The following is a 21309-nucleotide window of genomic DNA, read 5'->3' as shown; positions in this document are numbered from 1 at the left end:
CTGGTCTCGGTCTTGGTATTGGTATTGCGCTCTCAGTCTTGGTCTTGGTCTTGATCTTGCAGCAAGAGTCTTGCAAGTCTCGCAAGACTTGCAAATACCTATTTGCCTAGTGCTATTTGTGGGGGCTTGCGGGCTATTCTGGAGCATTCACCAATGTACAATGTTCATCAACCAATAATAGCAGGCAGGCTACAGGCATTGTGTTGAGATTAGCAGATTTCATTACAGTGTGCGTAGGTAAATTTTTTAGGCAATTTGTCGTACTCGTGACTGGCGCGCTTTGCTACGTAGGTACTGTCGTTAAAGTATGTGTAAGTAAGAAACGATGTAGGTACCTACTACAACAAAATTGTATTCCTTAGAAAAATAATCGTCGTACCTACACGACGATTATTTTTATTTATTTAGTAAATCATCGCTGAAGACAATAGTCGCTACTAGAGTAGGTACGATAGAAGTTGATAAACCGACACTGCAATTCTCGATGATTTTAAAACAAAATGCGTAAAGCAATATGACGTCGCTCATATTTGGAGCTTTTCCACGTTTCAAGTTTGTTAAAATCACCCACTTCCAATTTTGCAGTGCAATGTCCTTTAAAAAGGTATAATAGGTAATCTATATATATAAAAATGAAACCCGTTTTCCGTTGTCACGACATAACATGAAAACGGTTTGACCGATTTGTCTGATTTTTTTTAATAATATACCTTGAAGTACGAAGATGGTTCTTACGGAGAAAAATTAAAATAAAATTGAGTGAATCAGTCTAAAAACAACACTTTTCTATATTCCCATACAAAATATTCGTAATAATACTTAAAAGTGAATTTGAACTTTAAAACCATAGCATAAAGTTCAAGTGTTAGTGGAGGGGTTCCGGGAAGGTAAATTTTTATTTTTTGACATAATGTATTTGTTGTCTTATCAATTTTCTTTTTTTATCTTACTAGCTAGACCGGTGTCCCGAATAGCAGAATAAGTATTTTAAACAAATAAAGAATCGACTGTTAGGCGGTACGATGTTCGCCAGGCCAGCTAGTAATAATATAAACTAGGTATATTTTTATTACTTACAACAATTTTTATAAAATCTACCTATCCTTACAACTACATTCTTCCTTGCGAGGACAACATAATCTATTTGCGTCCGTTCTGAGCACCCGGAAACTTATTTTATTCTTTAGAACATGGGCAGTGGCGGCGACCTTTGACATGAAAGCGACGGCGGCAACACAAAGTCTAGAAGCGGACTAAATTTTTACCTATTTTGGTGGGGTTGTCAATGTTGGCATTAGCACAGAAAAATAAAATTAAGTAAACACAACGTTTATCCACTTTTTAATAACTAGGTATCCACGATAGAATATTTTTTCTACTAATTTCCTAAGGGTCGATTCGACCAAACTTCAATTTATACACGAGTAACTATACCAAGAATAATCTATTCCATGATTTTAATCTCGAGTAAATCCATAGTCGTTTGTCCACGTAATCGATAGTATAATTGCGCTAGGAATAACAATACGCGAATAGCAAGAAAATGGTGAACGAAAATAAAACTCGGCAAACAAATGTTGTTCTACAACGGGACAGTGTAAGAGCATACATCATGTCAACTCGATTTTGCCGTATTATAGTGTGAAAAAGTAGCTTTTAACAGGTGTCAAACGACAACAAAAAGTTTTTATTTCTTGTTTGTTTGAGGCTTTCGTCTAAAAACGAACTTCTGTTGAGCCTAGTTGAATTTCATTCTAATATTATAATAATAAAATAATAATAATAAAAATCTAAAAATAAATAAATAAGTAATAAATTGTTTAAACGTTTCATTATACAATGCCAGACTATTAATTTAGTGCGTTGCGTTGACTTGAAATTAAAACACTGAATACATATTTGTGAAATGACAGAAATCAGCTGATTGGACTGACTGACGCCATTAAATTATTCTAGGAATAGCTGTTATTCCGTGCAAAACGGCGGTATAGTTGCAATTCCCGAATAAGCCCACTATTCTTAGAATTTGTAGTTAGTAAAACGTAAAATTTATTTACTCTCGATTAACTGACGATTTATTCTAAGATTAAGATTTACTCTTGTTTGGTCGAATCGACCCTAAGTACTCAGTCTAAATATCTTTTTCATAATTTTTGTTTTTCAATAATATGTTGTGTGTAATTGAATGGTAAACTCTAAATCGTGTCTAAAAATTGAAAGCACTGACATGGCATATACACTTTTCAATCTTGCTGCTCACATTTTAGTACCTAGGTATCACTCACTATCTATCATTTACCGATATTAACAATGATTATTTCGAAATCAAAATATTCGCAATTCAATAGATGCAATACCTACTTAGTTATTAATTATCATCTCGCCCGACAGCTTTTAACGCTGTAGTGTTCGAATTCAAGCCAGTGTGAGAATGTATTTAAATAAAAAAAACTCAGAGCATTCAATTTATACCTACCTACTGCTGGGACATCTTCAAGGTCATTTAATTTTATACTCCTATACCAACCCTACCAAAATAGGTAAAAATTTGTGTGCCTCTGTCCGTACTCTTTGTCGGCGAATGCGGCGCTCAGTGTCAAATGCTGTGTTACACTTGTTGCAAACCGCGGCGTCTTTGTCGGTAAATTATCAAATAAGTAGGTATTTAATACACCGACCGACCAACAGTTTATTCGCAGAACGTCACATTTCCCCAATCAACTTTGAACCTTAATTCTTTAGCGATAAACTTGAAAATCTGTTGAAGAAATTTGATAGATTGTAGTAGCTTGATGTGCTGGCGTCTGTACCATAGTATTAGCTGCCGTAGAAACTGTTACTAGACCTACTCGACTCGCTGTTAGTTTTAAATTTTGCTAAATAGAAGAATAATATAAACTTTGAAACATAAGTTTCACACCTACATGATGTTTATATAATTTTGTTAACTATAATTTTAAGCACATACCAACCTACGAGTACTAACGTTAGATCTGGGGGCCTACCATGAACTTTCTTAAAACAATCCAGTTGAGATGCAGTTGAGTTTAGGTACGTAAAGTCAATCGCATTTTTTCGTACCATGACCGCCTATAAGCTGAATCGTATTAGCATCGCAAGACCGAATGAAAGAACGATAATTTTGTTTGTGGTTTCTATGTAAGTTTAGAAATTTAACTGTCAAACTTAATTCGACAGATGTTTCTATAAAAATAAATAAAATATAAAATTATTTTAAATAATTCATCAATTATAATAAGCTATTATGTCTTAATATATATTTATTTAATATAAAACTATTCTTTTGATATATTTTAAATTTAAAGTTTTCTGGTGCTGTGCAGTTGACACTTATTATTTTTAAACGTTTCCTTCAAATTTTGATAGGAGCTTTCAATATATTTGTTGTTTACAAAATTTCGGTTTCATAAATATAGTTTTACAAATTGTTTAACTTATAAAGTAATATGATGGGGTAAGTATTGTTCAAAAATTGGTTTATTAAAAATAAATATCTATATCGAAGTGAATTGCTGATATTAAACTCTTTGCATAAGATATTACAATCAACCTATTACTCGAAAATCATCAAGTAAATAATGATAAAAATTGATTCCTTAATATTTTACAAATTCAATTTATACGTTAACTAATTCATATAATATAAATAATTCTATTGTCTTTACAGCTTAAACCTGACAAACTCGCTGAATTGAGAGAAGAAAATATATAAATAAGAATATATGTTTATATCCAATTGAACATTGCCTGATTCAAGACAAGACAAGACAAGATTTTTCTTGATGGAGTCATCCTAACTAAATAAATACTGTTATTGTAATACTTTCAAATGGCTTATTATTTACACATTATAAATTTGAGAAACACCTCTGTTTTTTTAAAGAAAAAGCAGAGGAGAATAATACAATTCATGAACATAATGAGGAAAAATTTAACTATAATAAATATCTACTAGTGATATGGCATTATTATTTATTGTAAATATGATATATTGGGGAATTATGTTTTTGTTAGACATGCCTAAATAATTAATTAAAATATTATTGAACCATGTGCAATTATTTGTAGGTACACTGAAATCTTCAATGAGTCAAAGTAGTTAATCTATAATAAATTATAAAATCAATATCTTCGAAGTCGGTAGAAGGGCATTGCCGTCTTGTTTCTCATCTCCGTCGATATTTTAATAATTTATTTATTATCACACTCTCTAAACTCAAAATACCCCAAAATATAAAAATTATATTTTTTTTCATATGTTAGCCATAGTAGATAAATCTTATTCTTTTAACTTTATTAACAAGTTTTAATACAAATATTGAATTTTATAGGTTCTAAACTATTATTTGGACATTTCGATACAAAAAAGTTGAACAAAAAGTAACTTTTTTAGAATCGCTTATCCTGTCATAGTTGGAAGGCGCAACTGTCAAATTTCGGTTCAGCCGAGCGGTCATGGTACGGATTTTCATACAAATTGAACGAACGAAATCTGATAATCGCTAAGGTCACGTGGGAACCTAAACTGTCTCGTTTTTTCGATGTCATGGTACGAATTAGCGATGCATCTCAGTTGTAGGTTGTCAATAGGCTCGCAATAAGAGTTCATGGTAGGCCCCCAGCACATTAGACATAAACAAGCATAACATATTATTATAGGTAGATACCTACAAGGTATGAACTTTGCTAGAAAGTTATTAGGGAACAGATTTGTGAGTATTAACACGCTACCTACTTAATAAATTGTTGAAATATAATAAGTACTTACCTACCTAATCAATACAATACGTTTCAGGGTGCTTTCAGACGAGCGGCACGTTGCCAATTACAAATACAACTGCAGCCCTTAGTTTAGTGTTATGATTTGTAATACCTACGGTTTTGATACTGGGGAACGTTTCTCAAAATCGGGATTGAAACCAAATACCTACTTAATAACGCCCAAATCTCAGTTTGTCTTAACTGCAAGACGCAAGAGTCTTGCAGGCTTAAGTATTGTCTTGCTCAAGTCTTGCAGGGTTCAGTCTTGGTATTGGTCTTGCTATAATAAAGCGGTCTTGGTATTGGTCTTGGTCTTGCAAAAACGGAAGAACAAGACCAAGACTGCAAGACCAAGACCGATTTTGGGCAACACTACGTGGGGGGGGGGGTCAATAATCTCAAAAAATTGCGTGACGTAATACTTGAACGCTCCCTAATACGAAGTTACATATAACAAAGCCATCGAGTAAACGTTGATACAAAACAAGTAGCCGATGCAAAAACCTGTTATCGCCGAAAAATACTATTCGAACACAGGGTGTCTGTATATGAGATACGAGAGTGATAAGGGCAAAACAATATTAATCAAGATTAGCATTTAACAAACTACCGAATTTACTTAGGCAGGTAATGTATTAACCCAAGTAAATAAGATTCTAGATCTTCACGTCAACTCTACAATAATTGTGACCCTTATTGCAATTGAGTATAAGCCGTTTAAAATGAGCTTAAAACGGAAAAAGTTATGACAGGATATGAGCCCTGCGTTGACAATAGGCAGTAAAGGAACAAAAAGGTTTATTCACAATCCAGTCAACCCGCCCCTCTTCCCACGTCTACCTACGAGCTATTAAATATACTTGACTTAGACAATGTTGGTGGTTTCAAAAGAATTAATGAAGGAACGAGTTAACTAAAGTAACTAATCACACCATTCACTCTTTAGTAGGTTCTATAGGCCTTCTTCTTAAATTTATGAACTTATAATTTACTAGTAATCTCGGCGAACTCCGTTTCGCCACCAGATGGCTTCGTTTTATGTAGCATTTCGTTTGGTGATCCCGCTTTTCTGTTGAAATTTTTCCTGAATTTTCTTTGCTATAAACCTCACGGAGCCCGAAACCTTTCCAACGAATGCAAAACCGTGGAAATCAGTTCGTGCGTTCTGGAGTTATAGCGTCAGGAAGGATAACCCGACTTATTTTTATATAGTAGATTAAGGCTGGTTTCATAAAAATAAACAATGTTGGTTTCCTGTCAAGTCTGACCGCCTGAAAGCGTATAAAACAAGCGCAAGAATATTTCTCCCTCGTTCTAATAGTTCCTGCATTGTATTCAATTCTATCTCTATTAGGTCATAATTTTCTCTCGATAAGCTTAAATATTTGTGATGTTTTCAAGTCTGGATGACTTGTTCAATATCGGAAATAATTCGAAATTTAAACAATGTTATTTAATTTCCAATGTCAATTTCATGTACAAAATCTTATAATAACGATTTAACATTTGTTAATTGGCATTCAAATTATCATTTAATACTTAAATTAACCTCATTGAAATTCTATAGAACGGTTCTAAGGAAGTAATATTAAGTCATTTATGAACGTAAAAACGTACGAACAGTAATGTTATTCGTTTTTACTTTCACTTACATACTTTCAAGCATGACAATCATATAAACCCATAGCAATGATATTTTATGTAATATTTATTTTTAATATATGTTATTAATGGTCAGGTTTGCTTGCAGTACCTCAATGGGGCAAACATTATTACGCTTTATTTTCTATACCTGAGCAGACACCTATAGATTTGCCTGGAAGAGAACCCGAATGAATAGAAGTCTGGTTGGAAGTCTTCCACAGTCCGTTTCTACTGCGTACTAACTAGCAAACTGAGAGAGAGATACGACCTCCAACTATTCAAAATTAGAGTGTTCTCCTCCCTCAAAAGCCGGCAACGCATCCACTACAAATGGGTGTCTATGGGCTGCGATGACTTAAAAGATTTAATCTCTTCTAAACTCTGAGATATAATATAGATACATCTTTAGTAAAATATGTAGAAAAAATCGTATGCACAAAATTTTGCTCTTTATTAAATAAATTATACAAAGTGTATGAAATAAATATTGACCGTTTTCTCCAGTTGGCCTAGAATAGAAATGAGCGTGAGTTCATTGTTGCGTGTTATTACTACGTCTGGGCGAACTACATGAGGACATGAACGAGTATAAATTGAGACCCATTGATAGATTTATATTGAAGTATGTCAGATATTCTACAGAAGTGGCTTATATGTAGTTTGAATTAACCTATATACTTTGAAAAATTACATAAATAAATAGAAGGCATATAGCATATAGGCATATAGATTTAGATTACAGAGCTTATTCAGAGTTGTAGAAATTGTATTTATTAGCCGTTACCCTAGAAAGCACACCCTCAATTATATTTCGCGTTGGCATTCTTCGTACGAGGTATATGGGATATTGTAATGTCTTGAGTGAAATTTTACCAAACCCGCTATTCTACCATTCGATTATTTAATCCCACTAGTAGCGAAGAAGATATTATAAATATAACTCACTCTCCGACCTGGAATCAGAGCCAATTCTTCAGCCGTCAAAATCCCTTCACGAAACTGACACGAGACCGTTAGTTCTCAGTTCTCACTGTATATCAGGATTGAGGAGAGTTAGGAAAACAGAAAACTTGTTATATTGGAAGCTAAAGACTGGGCCAAAATTGTTTAAAATTGACTAAACCTCTCCTTCACAGGAAAGCACTCGAGAGTTCCTAATAATTACCAAAACAAGGTTGCATATACATATATGAAGAATGCATGTGATCATAAATTCACATACTACACACACACATTCTAGGTACATTTGACATTGTACAGAGCATCAGTTTATGTATCAATTGAGCAATCAATCTTATGTAACGAAGTATAATTTCAGTATGAATATCTCGTTGTGCGCCACTTTCACAACACTTGCCTCTAGAATTTAAATCGCAACGATCCGTGCAACATGCAGAAAGTACCAATACGTTTTGAATTTTTATGGTTTTTTTTGTTGTATAACAGCGGTTTTGTGACATAACTTTTGTGAGGGTGAGGGACAATGCAAGAAAAGGCTGCGGTAAAATTTAGACTAAAGTGTGGATTTTGCTCATTTGTTGTATATTGCGATGGCAGGCGAGCGGTAGTAAAATATAATCTTAAGATGTACAAGTCACGTCAAAAAGTGCATCACTAAGAATTTGTTTTTGTTATTTGAAAATGGAACACTAATGTTCTGGTAAAGACAGTAATTTTCAGAGTCATCTTATAATGATTTTTATGACCCATTTAAAGGTGATGTTATAAGGATTCTTAATCTGCAAAACTGAATGAGCCAATAAGTATGCTAATCGTTCGCGTTGTCTATCGAGTGTTTAAAGATGTATTAAGAGGAGATTAACATCATGATTTCACCTTAATCTCACTTCTCATCGAGCTTCAGGTATTTACAGTTAAGTGATGCAGATATCTGTCCCCTGTTCGTGGTTTTACACTGGCTGGAAATATAAAAGAAATGGATTTGTAGTGTTTGCTTCGGAAGTTATTCTAACAGTGAACTTTATATTTATAGTATAAGATCCCGATATACAACGTCCTTCACCGAGATGCTTATTTAATGAAACGTATTTTATATTTAATTTAATATGTCAATAAATATAATCCATATGGGTTGCCTAGCAAAATTCAGTCCAGAGTATGTTTAATTAATATTTAAAAAAAAAAATTTTTTTTTATAATTTGCATGTAGTAAATTTTTTTAATTTTTTTCAATCAATATTTTTAATCAGGGTAGTATTATATATGTTTCACTATAACTTTCATTTTTACTAAAGATATATATATACTTTAGTGTCACATAAAAAATATACACATAAATAATTAATTGATTAAAAACAACCTTACGTTTGCATATTCTATGGGCTTCATACTTTCGATTGGTATAGAATTTATCTAATAATCGGTGAAATGTTTAAAAAAATATTTTTTTTAATATTAATTAAAATACTCTGGACTGAAATTTGCTAGGCAACCCGTATGTATTATATTTATTGACATATTAAATTAAATATACAATAAGTTTAATTAAATAAGCATCTCGGTGAAGGTCGTTGTATATCGGGATCTTAGACCAATAGTTATGCCTTCTCATATAACAAGGCACGGTTTAAATTAAAAGTCTGGCTGTTATCGATAACAAACGCTGGCCACTCCCAGTACTCATTGAGTCTTTGTTCCAATTTCCAAATTATCATCAATGAATTATTAAACACGTTTAAACCATTTGCACGTAACAATTTATCTACGTTACGTGTTAGTATATCATTTTGTAAGTTTATTTCGTTACCTTTCCTAACGTTGTTATAAATTATGATTGTTAAGAAGTTTAAGCGTTTATATTAACAGTTAACATTGAAAGATAGCATACTGTTTGTCGTGAAATGAAAAATGGCACTTCAATTAAAATATTAGAAAGTTTTAACATTTTTGTTTCTATGTCTACCTGTTTCAGGTGTAAGCTGATATTTTAAACTTAATATCTTGTTCATTCATATAAATTAGTAATTAAATACAACCGTTACAATAGATAAAACTAGTTTGAGAAAAGTATATTTTTTTAAATACAATATCAATAAAAATGCAACGTCAACAAATTCGAGGATGTTAATATTAAGTGATTACGATGAATTTTAGTAATCATTGTTTACGTAGTTCTGTGGACTAACAGTAGATAATAAATATATTAAAAATATATATACGAAGTAGAGAATATTAACTCGTATAACATTTTGTGTTGACACTAAAAATGCAATCAAATATTGTTTTGGTTGCACCAATCAATTTTGTATTGAAGCTTGATCGAAGCAGGTAGGTGAGTCACGAAGGGTGATAGGGGTGCGCTGTCCCCACGCCCTCTGACGTCACGAGCTGAGTCACTGTCTGCTCCAAAATAGCTTACGGTAAAGATTTGACTTATTTCCACTGTCATAAAAAATTCCGTTGCAAGTTAATACAAGTTCAGCCAACGGTCCTAAGTTAGAACTTAAAGGAATAGTCTAGATAAATATAATTGTGAAATTGTTTTTTATTGCTGTCTTACAGAATTTAAAAAAAGAAAGAGGTTCTATGTTTGACGTTTCTACTATCAGTTAGCGAGCATTGTAGTTAAGTTTTCCTTAGCATCGTTTAATTATCAAAGATGATTTTGACGATTTATATAGTTTCCTTGCTTTTCGTAGAGATGTCGTAGAATTTTGTTTGTTCAGTGTTTGCAGTGTGAATTAATCTATGCTCGTACCGTAACCATGACAACAAACACGATAATACACAGTCCGTTTTATCAAACCATTTAAGACGTATTTTAAATACTAACATATCTCATATCATACTCAAGAACGGGTGCTAGTTGTGGTGACTGGTCGGACTTGAATTCGTGTATGCGGTGATGTTAGTTATTTTGACTATGTATTTGCGTGTTGTTCTCATGAGAATGTAAGTGCATGCTCCTATTTCACCATTCCTCCTGCTTATAGAGGACAAATCTTTGTTTATAATTTATTTTATTAATTAACTATTAATTACTTAAGATTCATGTGGAACATGCTGTAATGGTTGCAGCTCCTACAAACATTGTGTAAATCAACTTGGCGATTAAAAAGAGTGGCGGAGAGTTTATTGCCAGTTCTTCTCTTCCTTTCTACAACCATTATTTGAGAACTGGCATTAAATATAAAATTAGAAGCATTTAATATATATTTCTTTTTTGACGTTCGTAAGTGTACATTGTGTTACCTATATGAATAAATGATTTTGATTTTGATAATATCAGTCGAACATAAAATAGTTTAAAAAATTCTATATTGGAGAACAAACATTGATTGAAATTCTAACAAGAGTTACCACAAGTAGCAAAAGAAAATATTCCTTTGTAAGTCACGATTAGATGTTCCAATAAAACACCGACAGCTAAATATATTAACAGTATATTACGAAATTCGCAATTCCATCTTCGACCTCGTCTGGTAATTCCGGTTTATAATTCTTGGAAGTTTACATCTAACAATACTTACCTTGATCGCAATTATTAAGCATACAATTTATTAAATATATGATTCATTAATCTCTGTTTACGTATGATCTTTAAATTTTTGAAACATCTGGTTGACATGAAGAAAAATATGCACTAAGGTCGTGTGGCGCTACAATAAACAATAGTATTGTAGAAATTTCGTAATTAGCTATCATATAAAGCTTAATCGTTTAATAAAAGCATTACATCACAATGCTATTCTATTTTTAAATAAGGATAAGTCGCTTAACTTGTTTTTGTAGTGTGACAGTCTCTATGTAAAGACTTGTAACTTATTAGAACACTTCCTTTCCTTCAACGAAATAAAAATTTTGTCAGTTTTCGTGATTTAACATTTTTTCTTCTTAGCGCTTTAAGGCTTTTTAAAGACGTAATGTCTAATATTTGATAATCCGTTAAATATTTAATAATAGGATTAACTAGTGATTCATTAATCTTGGCTTTAAAGATTGCTTAGTCTTAGACTTAGGTTTTCTTGATGCTCATTTGTTCAGTAAACACATAAATATAATGTACGCAAACATTTGACGATCGCCAAATGGTAGAACATTGTAAATGTATTTGAGCGTTTAACAATGTTAGTAATTTGAATATCCGAAAGTAAGAGCCGCAATACAGTTTGTTTGTGCTTGTTATCTTGTATTACCTCAGCTATTGTGATTCCATCATCTGAAATAATGTAATACATTATGCTTCAGGTATTTTGTAACATACGCCCAGTGTTCTTAGGCAAGTGTATGGGTGAAGACTGTCTTGTAATAAATATAGATCACGTTTTCGATAGTTAAGAAGAGGTATTTCGCGCGTACAATTTGTCCACTATAAAAACAAAGTAAATCTTTTGATTAAAATTTACCAGTGACCCTACCTTTTTAGGTCTGGGCTTCGGATTTTTGTATCTGCTTTATGATCATTTGTCAATGTAATGGGCAAGTAGGTGATCAGCCTCCTCTGCCTGACACACGTCGACTTTTTGGGTCTAGGGCAGGCCGGTTTCTTCACGATATTTTCCTTCACCGGTCGAGCGAATGTTACATATGTAGACAGAAATTCCACTGGTGCACAGACGGGGATCGAACCTACGACCTCGGGAATGAGAGCTAACAAACACTGCTATATATTTTCATTAAAATTAGAATGTTTAAAACTATTGCGTAATCTAAGTCGTCTGATTCTTCGGCGGTACTTGCGTTGGACACACTCGTACATATTGGAAATTACAGAGTAAGGGCAAGGGCAGACAAGGGTAGACTAGGGCCCTCTTGCCCTACTTAGAATAAGCTTGTAGTAGCAATTTTGTAAAGTTTAATAATTTGTGTGGACTATAGCTGACTATTACTAACTCGGGTTGTTTCAAATAAACCGATACGGCATGGGGCGTTTAAGAGATGAGCGTACCACGTTCTTAAAGGCCGACAACACACTTGCAAGCTTTGCAAGTGTCCTTAAGCGGCAGTTAACATTTATTTATAACGGTCGGCTGGTTTATTCCGTCCAATAAAAAAATAGGCTGGTTGTAATGAATTACTATATATACATTTCTTTTTTCATCGTATTATAAAACGCAAAATAAATAACGATCGTAGTATTAAAATAAATATTTTCTTTTAAATTGCGCGTAATGAAACACGTTATTTCAATTGTACATTGTTTACATAATACTATATATATTATGTACTATACATTTCAAACAATCTTATCAGGAAACTATCTGTTATTGTCTGATAAAGAATGAGTAATATTCGTTTTAAGTGAATCATGGAATGATTTGTCAAAGATCCGGTGTGACTCCTCAATCCTCACGAGAGAACGGAAATAAATGTATGAACAGCGTGTGAAAGGTTATATGAAACAATACAATTTTCTGTTCTGGGTAATGTTGAGCGAATCGTTCGTGCGTGTCCGCTTATTAATGCAAATGCAAACTGTTGGGCATAAAGGAAGGAAATTTTGTTACGTGGTCAAGTTATCATTTCTTAAAAGAAAAACGCTTTTTACCGGATTAAAGTTATGTATTATTATAAATTTACAACTATTTGACATAATTTTAAATTTATCCGACGTTTCGCGTGCTTTACAGCGTGCGTGGTCACGGTGACTGAAGACAAAAGATGTTGAATGTCAAAAAGTATCACAGCTGCAGAGAAAGTTGCATTATCTGTATTTATTTCCCCGGAGTTGGTATCGACTAAAAGATGGAGGGTTTTGGCAAAAATGGCTCACGGTGTCCTCTATTTTCGCGGATTGTTTTTCTTTTTGAGATTTTAATTTGGATATTATTGGATCCCAGGTGTTTGACAATTTTAGGCCGTCTTCTCTATTGAAATTGGGGTGTTTTTTGATTTCAATGGCTTCGCGTACCAATCTTGGGAAGAATCTTTTTAAAAAAGCGTTTTTCTTTTAATGTTATGAGTTATGTTAATCAAAGACAATACTATTATCATTTCTTTTTTATCTTATTCACTATATAGTGTAAAGTAAAATTTAATTGCTTTTCATCATAATTCGACATTTGCATGCTAGTTTGATATGGCTGATTGGCATATCATATGTATTACTTTCAAGGCAAATAAAAGATTTATTATAATTGCGTCAAGTGGAAGGAAAGTTCCATAGCGAAATGTGCTAGGAAATAAATGTTAATAGAAACTGTTTCAATGATATTTTCGAGTCCTCCTAAAAATGGTAGTCTGTGAAATTTGTCGTTTATAAGTGTCTGTATCTTCTATGCGCATGATATATCGAACTCTGTAGGTTTAAACGCTTTTGTTGATAGTTCCCTCAGTTTCTTTGCATAATGTCGTTAAGAGTCAAGACGCTAATGTGACGTGTCTATTGTCTAGTTTCTAAGATAATGCCCTCGCTAACGATTGTCTATGATTACAACGCGATCGTTGGCCTTGTTTATAGTTTATACGATGTGCGTTTAAATTACAAATTCTTCACTTTAGTAGATTATGTATAATGGAAAGGATAATTCAAACTCCTAAATACTGACAAGTTCAAATAATATGAATGTTAAGAAAAAAGTACATCTTTTCTTTATAGAACAGGGGACAAACGGACAGCTCAGATTGGTTCACCCTCAGTCAAATTGGTTCGGAAATACTTCAGTCTGCAGCTGGTACTATAGTGGTGGCGCGCAACAAAAACTGTCTTAAAAACGCTTAAAGTTATGGAACGACGTGCGTCGAGGTGATATGGGTGGAATTTGGTATTCTGTCTTATGGAATTTTGAAAAACACACATAGAATATACACACACACACAGAATATATTCAAACCTTTAGGACAATTTATTCAAATCTGACGTAATAATTGGGCCTAAATAATACTAAAGTGTGCAAGTCGTTTGTTTTTTAGTCTAACAGTATTCTAATCTTTTTTTTTAAATCCAACAGTATCAATGAAAAAATACCAATAAAGGAATGTCTTATAGGCATGTATTCCAATAATTAACCGAAGTAGCCGGTACACGTGTCGGTAACCGCTTATGTGTACGGAATACTGATGTTATAACGTACTATACATTCCTTCGCTATGGCGCCGGCCTCCGAAACTATGAACAATATGTTTGCAAAACAATTGTTCCGAAATGGAACTATTTGTCATTGAGACTGTTTTGGTCGTTTTGCGTATTTTGATCTGTTATCGAATTATGAAGAAGTTGAAATAAAATGCGGAGATAATGATTATTTCGATCAAAGTCAAAGTCAAATCATTTATTTCAATTAGACCATCTAAAATGGCACTTTTGAACGTCAAAAAAATATATATATAAAGAAGATTCTAGTTGCCCCTTCCAAACCGTTTCGTGTGGAGAAGAATATGCAAAAAACTCCACACTTACTCTTTTAAATCTGTATCTACAAATACATTACCCTTTTATACAAACACTGTTCAAGGTTAAGTACTTATTTTCTGTTAAACTTTATATGCCGGTACAAATTAATACGTTCACATTTTATGAACAAATTGTTTACTGACCTTCATATAAACTTATTTTTGCAGGGGATAAATGTGACTATATATTTTTTGAGGCGAGTATTTTTATCTGAATAGTTTTATCTAAAGCATCATAAGGGCTAAAGTTACATACATTATTATAATTCTTCGAAGAGACGGAGTAATGACCAGATAAAGTTAACAACGTTAGTTGTAAATATAATCCTCTGCGTATTCGCACTAGGATCGTGTTGCGCTACTCGGAAAATGGTTCCAGTACTCCCACGTCCACTCCCACAGAGCCTCAACATGGCCGTTGAACCGACACATGTCTACCTGACCAATACCTTTCACTTTTTATGACATCGACAAATTTGTATCGTGATCAAGTGTAAACACTTGTTGCGAATGGAATCTATCTGTTACCTAATATATAGAATGTATATACCCTTTAGGAACATTCTTCTGTTTTTACTTCAATGTTAAAGCATCCGGTTTTGAGATGTTGCGAGACGTAATATGTGTATGCGCACAAAACATTCACATAATACAAATAGGTTGTATCGTATTGATCAGTGTAAACACTTGTCGCGAATCTACCTGTCATCAACATGGTTATGAATTTGCTTTCAAGAAACGTGCTTGAGTTACATAGCATATCTTAAAAGAAGCATATATATATTAATCTGTATATATATGTATAATAAGTCTGTATCGTACGTGTCCTTATAAAAAACAGACCATACCTTGGCAAGGCTTGCATAGAGAATTGATCAGTTATTATTTCGTTACGGATTGACGTAAAACCTTCAATCGATCTGTCAGATATGCCATAGTACTGGTCAATTAAAAAAATAATGAGAAGCAATTTAGCTTTTTATCGTTTAGCGTTGATGATGCGTACAAGTTGAGACGCAATTATGAAAGAAACCTCGTTAGACGAGATTCTAGAGTCGGGCAAAGCAACGGTACTAAATAAATGCTTGTGATATGAAGATGCTAAATATATAGAATGTTTGTTAATTATATATCGCGTGAAAAACTATCCCGTTTTAACATACACTGCACGGACGATTTGACATACTTACGGTTTGTTGGAAGTAGAGTAAAACAATCTATGTTTATAGTAAAATACAGTAAAATTTGGATTACCACAGTGCAATAATAATCCAATAACTACTTACAAAATTACGTGTATGTTTTGGCGCCAAATTTCTATGGCAATTGTTCTATTCAATAACTAAATTTGATAATCAGCTGCTCTCTAATACTAGATATGCATCTGAAAAGGAAGCATATAGGAGCAGTAGCTTTGCTCGAGTAACTCGCCATCGCCATTGTAGTTTGGCGTTCCAAATAATAAGCGAGCTGTCAAAAAACATAAACAGTAGAGCCCGTGTTCGATACACTGGCCATTTATATTTTTTTCGTTTAAATATAGAACATAACAGCAAGTGCAGGACTTATAAAGGGACGGCCTGCACTACATTAGCTAACAATACTGACATTGTGTTTGCCTCCATATTTCACTATCGGTCAATAAACACGCGATTCAGGCGTGTCGCTACTGAATTTAATGTGCTTCGACATTATTATGACTGGACATTTTTATGTTATGGTTTATTATAACTTATGAAACGGCGAGCAATACGTGTAATTGTTCGCCTGAACCTTCTTATTACTAAATATTATATAATTGTTAGGTGTATTGTTTATTTATTAAGGTTTTTAATAATATCCTTTTTTTTTACTCCACACTAGGGAATCCCCTATATTGTGAGTGAGTACTACAGCGGTTGTGATAAAAGTACCGGAGTATTTGTTTGTTGCTATTTAGCGGCATTAGTCGAAAAGCACAACCGTTGCAAGCCTACTACTTTGCCGTACATTTTCATAAGTATGCTTGAAATGAAATAGCCACATTTATCTTTTCCATTAAATGCCTATGACTATATTTGGTGGTGTTATTATCGTTCATTATTTACATGACTGTCGTTATTCAGAAGAGAAGTGTTTTGCTTCTAGCCCTTTCCGAGCTATTTGTGGCTACTTGTTTAGTCGAATAGCCCTTGATATTGATCGTACGTACGTGTATTGTAAACTATGATCGGCGTCTGCTTTCTGTTATTAAAACGTTATTAAATCATCGAACGGAAGCGTGGTGAATGAGATTTAGTTTACAACCTAACTTCGTACAAAACACGACGCCTTTTGGGAAACTCATATGCCATACATTATTAATATCGGTTAAAGGAATAGTTTCGCACTAGTGATTTCCTAGTCTGTTCATGTTTACTCTTTTTTGCTTGTATGAGAACGATTATAAGCGAAAAGGATTCTTTTAAGGTAATAAATAAGTCTGCTAGTCTTGTATGTTTTGAAGTTTTACCTGTTTTCCTACGCGAAGTTATCAGAGAAAAATTATGTACCTACCCTGTTGCTCCTGCTCAGATTATCAGACATACACATAACTTTAACATAATCTAACGGAAAAATCAAACTTACAAAGGCTAGTTCATTGAGCCAGCTGCCTAACTCTGTGTACCAATTGGCCATTGAGACGCTCGGACGATGATTTTATGTAGCAATTCCAATGATAAGGTCTGATAATAGCAAAGATGTCGTTGCTCCCAATCGTGTGAGTCAAGGGCGGTCGCACCGTGTGACTGACAAGTCAAAGTCGCATGCGCATCGCACCGCAAGGTTTTATTAGAATTAATTTAAAATAATTATATATTAGGTTTACTATGTATTGACAATGTTGTTCACGAGATGACTTCAATAATAATTTATATTATTTAATATTTCACGTTAAAAAATACCTATCTTTTCAGAAAATTAATAATTGTAAAAAAAATATTAAACATACCTTATAATAATTAATTTTAAATGCATAAATATCTACCAGATTCGTAGCACACATAGAACATATCCGACTCGGCCCTATTGCTTTTTTTTTTAAATATTAATTATAATTATTTTTTAAATAAATATTTCCTCGGGAATCGAATCAATAAACAAAAGGTTTTAGCGGTGTTGGTTACCAGTCAAGCTTAGCGATAAATAAGGGATTATATTTAGTGAAACACCAGTTTAAAGATAGTTGCAGTTTTGTGTTGAGTAATATTTATATGATTGCACTCGTTATGTTAGTAATAACATAAAAGAACGTGGTGTGCAATCACTTTGGTTATCAGGTTTGCGTCAGTTTCCGCCGATGTTAACTATCGTGATCAACTTCCTTCTATGACCAACTGAATATAATAATGAAAAGAGTTTTTTAACGCGCTTAACTTTTTATTATGATTGTATTAGTTGAGTAATATCTAGTAATACAAGTAGTACCTAGTAGTAGTATCTTGGTACTACTCTAAACGACAAATATGTCATAGACATTTTGTTCTGGTTCCAGCTCTGTTGCGTATCCATAAAAATCCTACATACTAATTTTAATTAGAAGTATAGAAAAGGGTAATCAATGGTAACGACAATTTATTTTAAAAACATTACAATAATAAAGTAAAAGAAAAAAATTATAGAAATGGAAAACTTTACAAAATGCGCCTAATAATATTTTTTATATGTTTTCTTAATACGTACACATAGTCGTAAAATATAGATATTTTATTAAAATTAAGACTATTGTTTATTAATTTTTTTTTTCTTTGTTCGCAGGATCAATATGATAACTTAGCCGCCCATACACATAAAGGGATAGAGTTCCTAGACAAATACGGTAATTTCGTCAAAGAGAGATGCGCTATTGAACTAGAATATGCAGGGAAATTAAGGTGAGCCTCAATTAATTAATAACTTTTTCCCAAAGATTTTCGATTTCGTATAATGTAAGCCGTGAAAAATTGCAAAAATGATTTTGAACTAAATGTGTTTTTGAATATAATTCTTGTGCTGACGCAATTCCGAAGGCTCTTTAAAGGCTATTTAAGGCAATATTTGGAAATTAATTTAAACACTAAAGTTGAAATTTTTAACTTAAATATAAAGCGTATAATTAAACGTTATTTGATTTCCGCTGACTTTTATAGTCTTTGCACCGTTATTGCAATATTATATGAACTGGTTATTTATATCTTTCTTAAATGAACAATAATTTTTGTAAATCGTTTGTTTTGGTGGCTTTGCACTGACCTAAGTACATATTATGTTTGTATAAATAAACTGGATTGCCAAGGTAATTGTGACAATTTTTTAAAAACTTTGACCATAAATCCGGCCCGTGGTTTTATATGATATATAATCATTCAATCACCGTTTTTATTTAATTTAAACGCATCCTTGCTGGACACAGTTGCTTATAAAAATATTTATTCAGATCTATCCACATCATCATCATCGTTTAGAACAACATACCGGTTATATTGACCAAAATCAAAGGTCCCGGCTGAATTCTATTGTATTAGGTACTTAATAACAACGTCATCGGCTGTTACGACTTTCGGTTTTACGACCAAATATGAGTAGTCTCTTCGATGTCGTTATAACAGATTTTGACTGAATAATATTCTCATATGATAATAAAAGATTGGTTGTATATAATACGGATGTATTTGTAATATGTTACCATTATGTAATAAATATAGCCGATAGAAAGCCGACAATGCTTTCACCCAGGAACTTGGTGAAAGAGAAACATAAAAATTAAATAAAAGTTGTATAGTCTTGCATAATGTACGTAAGGATAAGTCGAAACCAGTATTTTGTATGTTAAATAGCAGAATATCCACTTTCACTGAATGCGAAACGTCAAACGAATATATCAATTATAGAGATTAGCTGTTATTATCTTAATTATCTATAATATAATTGTTTTTCCATATACATTCCTCAATTGAATGTGCTATTCTGGTTTTCAATACATCTGCAATGGTTTGAAAAAGATAGAGGTGGAGATAGAAAGCATGGAAAATTTCGTGCGCCAACTCACTTATTTAGACGTAGACTGCGCTGGAACAAAATCTCACACATCACAGTATCAATTAAGTTTATTGTAGATGTCTTTAATGACTAGTTAAAAATGATCTCCCTATAAAAATATAATGTTGCGAGAGGATATTGTCAGATGACGAGACAAGTAAAATTTTGAGAAAGTGAGTTGACTCACTAACGCAGTGATGCGATTCCCAGTGCTAGAAAAAACTTTGTTTACATAAAAAATATATTTTCTTATATCTAAATATTATAGCCAGTTTTGATAGGTTTTTAATAGAGAGTATTTTCAGGAGGCTTGTGAAAAACTACCAACCTAAAAGGAAAGAAGAAGATGAATATCAGTAAGTTATTATTTATATATTATAAACATTTTCACGTCTTTTTTTTATAAATTCAATATTAGTTAAAATTTATGAAGATCGGACAGTTTATCCGCTGAAACTATCCGCCACTCACGCCATGAATGCCATGAAAATACCCCATACCCATGATGGTCAAGAAGTAGTAGACAAATCTTAAAGGCCGGCAACGTACGCGGGCGTATGCCTTGCAGCTTTCTGAGTGTTTGCCTCACGTATCTTAAAATACCTACTAGGCTAACAGACCTGTGTCTAGCTTGTTCCATATGCTGTATATTAAAATATTATTAATCGAATAACTCATTAGTGGTGGTTAGTCAATTAATACAAATGAATAATGCTAGCTCATGATTATTAAATTTTTCCTGTTATTTCTTTAATTATGAACACGTTACGGTTTTTACTGAACAGATAGGAATTATGCGGATTAAGGTAAATGTAATATGAGGACGAAAGACGGCTTAAGTCTAGTATCATCAGTGTTTTCTTGTCTTTGAATGAATATAGAAAAACAAGAATTTTAATTGTGAATTCGGTTACGACTTGGTACTGTTTTGGATTTTGAACTTTAAATAAGAAGAATAGAATTAAAGAATGTGACGTGCACCAGACACATTTTTGAATTTTATTGATTACTTTATACGCAAATAGGTTTTACTAATCAGCCTTACTGTGCACGACACAAAACGTTTTTCCTTAAGTTTTGTACACATATGAAGAAAGATCAGTGGTGATAATCTCAATAAGGCTAACCCTGGTCTAAATAGGTGATACGCGCAATAAAATAATATTAATAAATATTTTCTTAATCCCCTGTAATTGCAGAATGTGACCTTGGTTCGACATTGGCGCTTTAACACCTAAATGTTATAATAAAAATGCTTATGTTGTGGGTGACATAATGTTTTGTTTAACTAAGAACACGTGCGTTGGAAATATAAACAATTTATAAATTGTATCGTTTTCTTTCAGATACACACCATGTAAAGCGTTCAAAAAGTTGTTACAAGAGCTGGGCGACTTCGCTGGGCAACGCGAAGTTGTTGCTGAGAACTTACAGTCCAATGTCGTTCGAGAGTTGCACTTACTCGCAAAAGAGTTGCGAGAGGAGAGGAAGGTT

At 32.9% G+C, this 21309-nt stretch overlaps 1 protein-coding gene across 5 annotated transcripts in view; it reads left to right on the top strand.

Annotated features, from left to right (window-relative positions):
* The window catches only part of LOC125055768 (formin-binding protein 1-like), a 56863-nt gene that overhangs the window by 13196 nt on the left and 22358 nt on the right, over nt 1–21309 (top strand). For all 5 annotated transcript variants that reach the window (XM_047658351.1, XM_047658349.1, XM_047658350.1 and 2 more), the window contains exons 2-4: nt 18556–18671; nt 20121–20171; nt 21162–21306. In XM_047658351.1, coding sequence (XP_047514307.1) covers nt 18556–18671; nt 20121–20171; nt 21162–21306 — 312 coding nt within the window. The remainder of the gene's footprint in view (nt 1–18555; nt 18672–20120; nt 20172–21161; nt 21307–21309) is intronic.

Source organism: Pieris napi, chromosome 14 (genome assembly GCF_905475465.1).
Source record: "Pieris napi chromosome 14, ilPieNapi1.2, whole genome shotgun sequence".
Taxonomy (NCBI): domain Eukaryota; kingdom Metazoa; phylum Arthropoda; class Insecta; order Lepidoptera; family Pieridae; genus Pieris; species Pieris napi.
This window is presented reverse-complemented; position numbering and strand designations above follow the sequence as displayed.